The sequence below is a fragment of the Galleria mellonella genome, unplaced genomic scaffold (assembly GCF_026898425.1).
Source record: "Galleria mellonella isolate WM207_F2 unplaced genomic scaffold, CSIRO_AGI_GalMel_v1 utg37, whole genome shotgun sequence".
Taxonomy (NCBI): Eukaryota; Metazoa; Arthropoda; class Insecta; order Lepidoptera; family Pyralidae; genus Galleria; species Galleria mellonella.
In genome coordinates, this window is record NW_026442087.1 from 2,013,808 (window position 1) to 2,022,038 (window position 8,231).

Consider the following 8,231-nt stretch of genomic DNA (forward strand, 5'->3'; position numbering starts at 1 on the left):
GGGGAGAGTCGTGCCCAGTAGTTTGACAATAACTTGTTATGGTATAAGCACTTAAAAATACGAGGATTTATAAATATTTTCTACCAAATCAAGCCACTGCCATAATTAACCTTCGAAGAAACACCAGAATCCAAATACTACAAAACGTAAGATTTTTTGTAATGGATCGAATAAATAACGATAAAGTTATAAGATGCATAAACTCTAGTTCGTGGTCGACCTCAAATTTTTTACTTATTTCATACTCTGCTTAACAGAACTTTGGTTTTTGTACAATGATTACGATTCTCTATGGTGGTCCACATTTTTTATTTCCCATATCAACCTCTGCATGGTGGCCCCGATACAAATAAGTCAAGGCATCTAAACTTTAGTAACAGTTGAAATAGAAACGCGAATCATTTTGTTACCGTAAGTGATAGGCAATTTCATGGTTGTAGTCTAATAACTATAGTTGATTTATGATAGTTAAGTGTTAACATTGAATTTTTAAATCCACTTATATGTAGATGGAGGGACGACCTCAAATGCATTGCAGGGAGTCAGTAGGTGGCTTAGGACCGTTCCTTATGGCTATGGGGGAGGTCTATGTAGTAGATGGATGATGGCTTAAATTATGATAATATCCACTTATATTTTAATTTCACAGTATGAAGCGATAATAATAATACTATATATAATAATAATATGGCGATAAATCTGGAAGAATTTGGAGTGATTTAAATTTTGATGTCACAATTAATTGAAGTAAATTATTTAATTAATGCAGGTGGCTCAGGACTATTGTTTATGGCAGTCTATGGGGGAGGCTTATGTCCAGCAGTGGACAGGTAATGGTTGAAATGATGATGATGATGATTTAATTAATCGAATCAAACCTAATACTTATAAAAATGCTATTGTATTTTCAATTCTTTGCAAATATGAGATATGAATATAAGTAATCTAAAAAGGTAGAAAGTTTGCATGGAAATAAGTGAAGAAAATTCAACAAGTACAAACTACTTTTATTTTATAGTGAGAAGCAAAAACAAAGGCGGGTAATTTTAACTCCGTTATCTTCTTTTTCCCTGAAAATCTGTTGGGCTGGCAAACTAAATTTCCATATTATAAACAATAACTGAACAGACGATATACAATCGATAATAAAGGCATGTGTTCCGATAATATTTTCGCAACAATGTTATTTGTTCAATAAATTTACATTCCTAGTATGCTGGGCTTAGGTAATATAAAATTTTGCCCCGCAAAAGCAGACAAAATTAATATGGTCCCAAAACTGACAAAATCTTTTTCAGAATTTACCAATAATATTTTTTATAACGGATGATAATGGAATGGCAAACTCGCTTACGCTAATGGTATATACTTATGGGGCACCAGTGACAGGTGAGGATGACAAGGCAGGTCAGTTAGCCCACCGTGATGAATACACCTGGGATCAGTACGATGGTTTCCAGGGGGGGACCACATGGAGATCGATCTGACAGGGTATATTGCTAGCAATTGCAATGGGAGTCAGCTAATAATAATCTACCTTGACTAGTGTATTAGATACATAACACCTATAGAAAATACATTTTAAACTTTAATGTCATTGCCATATCTCACACTTCTGCGCTGAATCACAGTTCGAAGCTACTAGGCGGCTAAAATGAGAGGTAGGTCAGAGGTAGACGGAATCTACGTACATAAATTTTTATAAAGTCTCACTATGGTAAATATTCTTTATTCAGCAGAGTCGTTGCTGAAAGTTTTGGTAAAGATTACGAACATGTATTGAAAAAAGATATTAAATACTAGATAAGAGAAAACAAAGTGGCACAGTCGAAGGCAAAAGCAGACATTAGGTATTGCGGTACATAATAACTGGAAGCGGATGGAAATTAGAGACCTTGCAATAAGTTGTTAGTAATTTTGATTATATGAGGGCAATTATTATTAATTATTGCCAATACTAATTAAATATATTTACGGCAATAAACATGCTACAATGAATTGTTTAGGAAATAACATTTTCCAGTTAAACTTTTTTTCTGATTTGGACAAATTAATTGGTTTTCTAGCGATTTGTAAGTGGACAGGTGATGGATTGTTTACCTTGACTGATTCGGTTTTTAAACCTGATGAGTGAGGTGATAATAAAACATCTAAAAATGTTTACAAGAGAGAAAATTTTTGGTAGGCATGATGACTCTGTTTTTGAAGATCTTAAGTCTATAACTAATATTTTGTTATGGCTTATTAAGTCAGAAAACTACTTGCATCTTAAATCACAGGTAACCGCTAGATTAATGCACAAAAATATATAAAATTACAGAGTAAGGAAGAAGGGTGCATAGAAGATCAGGTTGATAAGTGATGTGACCCTATAAATGACTACGAGTCGATGTTCCGTTCGTGTTTGCATACAATGTTCATCTGCGAGCGTCATACAACCGTGTATGATAGACATTAGTATCAGACAGAGGATTGCATGACAGTTTGTTGTATGATAAATTATGATAATATAATGTATATGTTTGTTAGAATTAAGTATATTATAAATATTCTACAATATTTTTTTTTTAAATGGACAATTTTTAAGCGATTACAAAAACCAGGTTTTCAAATCGCCTATATTTTTATGTGTATATTACACGATATCTACGCTAATTTTCAATCGATATTGGTATTTTTTTCTGCAATCTGAAAAGGAGGTTTCCAATTCGGCAAGAAAAACATACATTTTTGTTTATATTATGCAAACTTCGCCATACCGAAGCTGATTTTTATAATACTTTTCTTAGTGCCATATGAATTTTTCACCAAAAGAAGTAATGGCTTTTATGGAACAAAACCTATAAAATAAAAAAAAAAAAATACTGAAAATGGAATATAATGGAATACAAGGAATATCGTACAGATTAATAGATTACTTAATTGTTGGCATTATATTCGTATTTCCGAAGGCAGAATGGCCCGATGCCAGTGACAGGATGGGTCAACAGCCCTCTATACTACTATACTACGAAACAGGTTGATCAGGTTGTTTTCTAAATACGTGAGAGATGTGACACAGGAATTTACTTTTTTTTATCCCGATTTAATGGCTATGATAGTGGTAAGTCTTAGATAAAAATACTCTAGGCTCTATCTATGCCAACAAATACAGTCCAACTTTGTTTTTAAAATATGGCGCGCTTTTAATTGCGTTAATCTTGTAGTTGGTGAATTTTATCGCGAAACTGTCATTTTATTTATAATTAAGTAAGTACCACATCATCAATGTTTTAAGTCCATGTGAACATTTAAATACTTACCGACCTACTATGAAAATCAACGAGTCAGCCAAAAATTTGCGAACCATTGTTTGACCGTTTTTTGACATCTTCGTATATATATAGATAACCATAGGGTAATAATAGAAGTTTTATTTATTAGGTATCTAACAATAGTAACAGTACTATATTTAAATTTTTTTCTTATATTCTCTTATATATTTCTATGTTACAAATATAATTCTTCACATGTCTAATTAAAATATTTAAATTTTATATATGTCAAATCATAAAAAAATAAAATACAATGTATACAGTATAATTTTTTATAACTATCTTCAGCAAAGAATGTTCTCCATTTGTATGTATTTTCTGTATGTGTTTTCGCTAGAGAAATGGCAAATTAATCTGTAGATATATATACTTTATTATCTTATATCTATAAATACATATATATTAAACAAGCTATAAGAATCTGATTGTTAAATTAATATTTTAGTTTATGGCCATCATAGTACCTATATATCTGTTATAACAGACACTGAAAAAAAAAAATTGTTACAGCTCTCTGGATGGATTGAAACAAGAATAAGAAATTTTATAGGGTTATCACAGATATGGAATATTCAGTCCATGAAACCGACTCGAACTTGACCCATTTTATCAGTATCTGTAATTTTATTTCTACAATTTTTATGTATGTATATTTCGGTTTAGGTTTATGTCAGAATGGTGACTACTGCAAATTAAAATTTAAATAAGTAAGAGTTTTCATGAACCATTGCAGTAGTAAAGATGGCTATTTTCCTTTATTTATGTTTAGGTGTAACATAGGGATAAAGTTGACAGCATCTCAGTAATTTATTACAGTTAATACAAAAGACATTGCTCTTAAAACATATCCACCTGCCAAGTGTGGCAACTACTTCTGGAGAAACCTCCCCTTCTGGGGAAGGATTGTGTTCAGCAGTAAACAGTTAAGGGCTAATATGATACAAAAGAACGAGAAGTTCTTAGATTCTGAATATACCATTCTCAATTTATTATGTAATAACAATTAATTAATTATATTTGATTTATCATGACACATACATACTACCACTACACATTCAATTGCTTATGTTCATTTAAATAATATTATAAATACATTATTAAGAAGGAAACATTAAAATGATGTTGTCTATTCATTTTACTTTAGAGACTATAATATTTTCTATTTTTATTAAAAAAAGAAAATATTATTAAGAAAGACAGAACTATATAATAATATTTATATAATTTATATTTTTTTATTAATTAAAATAAAGAAACTAATATTTTTTATACCCACATATGATTTCGTATTGTCAAAATTGCAATGAGGCTATCTATTAAAAAAAAAATTTGCTCATAACTGATAACCATTAATATATTGTGTAACATCAATACACACAAATAAATCTAAAAAAAAAAAAAAAAATGGAATTGAGAACCTCTGTTTCAGATAACTCAAAATGAATTAGCATAACTGTTGAGATTAAACATCCAAGGCTGCTTTTATTCTATTTAATTAAAAAAAAAGATAAGTAATAAAGAGTATTCATTCAAGCATTTATCAATATTAGACTGCCAAATCATATATAACATACAAAAATAAGTGGCAACAGGCAAAGTATACATAAAAATAGATGAGTTGAAATAACCACATTATTTCTGCAAAACTAGCACAGCAGTTCGGGTGTCTCCGTTCAACTGTGTTGCTGGCGTTCATGTTATTTATAAATCTGACCACTTCCCTAGACATGTCTCATATATTAACAGCACCGAATATTTATTTTAAATGTGTTCTGAAAAGACTAATGGCACAATGATTTAATAAATTAATCAATGGCCCATATTAATCCAGTTGACGGTCCAGTCCAAAATTATCCCATCCGGTACATAAGTACTATAAATAGTTGTCAGTATTGCCCTGGAAATGATAAGATGCGGCCCGCATGTGGCAACATTCGTGAACTAATTGACATACATTGATTGTAAGGTGTAAACAAATTATATGGATTATCACAGATACTAGTGTACTTGGAGCGGCGAGCAACAGGTGAAACTATGTTCACACAGAAACCGGCTAAAGACAGGCGCGAAACCCGATCCGGCGCGACACAGATCCCTTCGATACCAACTTTCACAGCACTAGCCGGGCCACTCAAGCCAGCTCTTGAACCATCACCTCTCCAAAGAGAACACTTCCAACACGTAAACTGAACATAAACGATAAATACCTTTTCCTTCGCTCGTCCGGCATGTTTTTGCACTGTTTTCGCAATTAACGCACCTTTACTTTCGGCCATATCTATCACTTTTTCATAACCGACTGTCTTTATTTCTATACACTATCAATCTGCAACCGAATTTGGCTGCAGCTGTTTGCTGTCACACGTCAAAATCCAAATACGTGCTACCGCCGAGCCGTATTGTGGCGAGTGAAAGAAAACTGGACAACTAGCGCCTTAGAAACAGGTGGATAGAATGCGTAATTTGTGTAGTTCTAAATTTTTATAATAGGTGGCTCTATGCTTTAGAAAAAGGTAGTTGTTTTGGTCCCATTATATTAGTTTACTGTTTTAATGATAGATGTCATCCTTGTGTTTAAGTTTGTGGTTTTTCATCTTTATAATAGACACATAGGTAATATATTTATAATGTTATTAGAGATCATGTGCGCCGTGTTGTCCCGGCTCGGAATAGGCCACTCTTTCTACTCCGTGGATATCGTAAGAGCCTGCTAAGGGAAGGTGAGAGATGGGCAGCAGCGTCCTTCTTAAAACATCTCTAAAACCTGACTGCAGTTGCCAACCCGCCTGTCGTAAGCGCGGGAAACGTTTAAAAAAGCGGGAGTGTTTTTTGATCTTCTTTAAATTAATTTTATTTTTATTTATATAAGGATTAGTCTTTTTTATATATTGTGTATTAGATTGTATATTTAATTGTATATTTTGTAGTAATAGTGTTTGTTGCTGTAAATATTGGTAAGTAAATTACCTATATTAACATTATGGATCCACCTATAGACCCTGGGGGGACAACCCCCAGGTGTCTGCAAATATAACTATTCCATTCAATAATAGTTTTGATATATTAGGTGAATCTAGTATGGACACAGATGGTTCTAGCGTTGCAAGTTCTAAACGTAAGCGAGTACGTGGTGAACGTCGCATTTGCAAACATTGCAATAAAAAACGAAGGAGGCACACCAAGGGTCTTGAATCTAAAATTAAAGATAGTGATTGTCAATGTATTGAAGATGAGAATCAAACTCAAGTATCAATACCAGTTGTAAACAATACCGAGTCTGTTAAACCTGCTTCTCCACCCAGTACTTTAAGCAGAACTTTGTACAATGCCGAGGATATAGCACCTTATGTCGTTCATGTACAAAAAAATGAAACACATCCTAATGATAACACTACATTACATCCTATTGCATTTGGTCGCTTTTTACACACTAATAAGATAAATAATATAGTGAATGGTAGCCTCAAAAGAATAGGAAGAAACCGTTTATCGCTTTCTTTCTCAAATTTTGAAAATGCAAATGCATTTTTAAATAATAGTAACTTAGTGACACATAATTTTAAGGCATTTATACCTTCTTTCCATGTAACCCGTATGGGAATTGTGAGGGGTATTCCTAAAGATTGGACAGAAGAGGAAGTAATCCAAAATATATCAGTACCGATAGGTTGTGGGAAAATTCTAAAAACCAGAAGAATAAAGAAAAAGACAATTAATGAAGGACAACCAAGTTTTATTAATACTGAAACCATTGTTATTACTTTTGATGGACAAATATTGCCAAAAAGAGTATTTATGTTTTACACATCATTAACTGTAGATTTGTACATTTACCCTACTATCCAATGCTATAACTGCTGTAGGTTCGGACATGTCAAGATGCAGTGTCGTTCAAATCCTCGGTGTTATAAATGCAGGCAAAATCATACAGGTGATAAATGTGAAGTAGATGAGGAAAATGTTTCTTGTATCTTGTGTAATGGTTCTCATTCAGCAATTAGTAAAAAATGTCCTGAATATGCACGTCAGAAAGCCATTAAAGAAACAATGACCCATAGTTGTGTTTCTTATGCTGAAGCATCAAAATTTCATCCTCCAACTTCTAAACTATATTCAGATGTATTAACATCATCATCTCCTTCCAATAAATCTCATTTTCAATCTTCTTTCCTTAAAGAGAAATCATCATTACCACATATACAATCATCATATAAAAAAACAGTTACACTTAAACCACGCTCTCCTCAAAAAATACAACAAGGATATGATCGTTCTGCCCATGAAGCCATAGTTAAGGAATATAATATTCCTGCTCCCTCTAATGGTTGTGCATTATCATCAAATAATATTGACAATAATCAATCCATCATTGATATTATTCTCATGCTTATTAAAGTGTTATCGCAATCAAAAATGATACAAACAACTTTACCACCGTCCAACGATGCCATGTACAATGTATTTTCTCAATTATTAACTTCTCACAATGGATTACAAAGTCCAAATAATTCAGTGGAACTGTCGTAGCATAACAAATAAGAAATCAGACTTATTTTATTTGATTAATAAATATAATCCTTTTATAATAGCTCTACAAGAGACTTGGTTAAAGCCAGGATATCCTTTTAGGATTTCAGGCTTTACAAGTCTCCGTGATGATAGAGCTGACGGATATGGCGGTGTTGCCATATTGGTCAAAAACTCCCTTCTTTTTTCTTCTTTTTCGCTTCCTGTATATAGCGGCATTAATGCAGCTGCTATAATTATAAATGGTATCTGTTTTGTTACTTTATATATTCCTGATCCTACATGCCAAATATATTCACAACTAGAACAATTATTTTCAATTTTACCTAAACCTTTTCTCGTAATGGGCGATTTTAATGCTCAGCACCAATCGTGGGGCAGTTCTACTTC

The 8,231-nt window shown here is 32.5% G+C and overlaps 1 protein-coding gene across 3 annotated transcripts in view; it reads right to left on the minus strand.

The window, feature by feature from the left end:
- The window catches only part of LOC113515580 (myc box-dependent-interacting protein 1), a 63,820-nt gene extending 58,080 nt beyond the window's left edge, over positions 1-5,740 (minus strand). For all 3 annotated transcript variants that reach the window (XM_052897587.1, XM_052897586.1, XM_052897585.1), the window contains exon 1: positions 5,522-5,740. In XM_052897587.1, the coding sequence (XP_052753547.1) occupies positions 5,522-5,590 (69 nt within the window). In that variant the 5' untranslated portion in view covers positions 5,591-5,740. The remainder of the gene's footprint in view (positions 1-5,521) is intronic.
- Between the last annotated feature and the right edge of the window lie 2,491 nt (positions 5,741-8,231).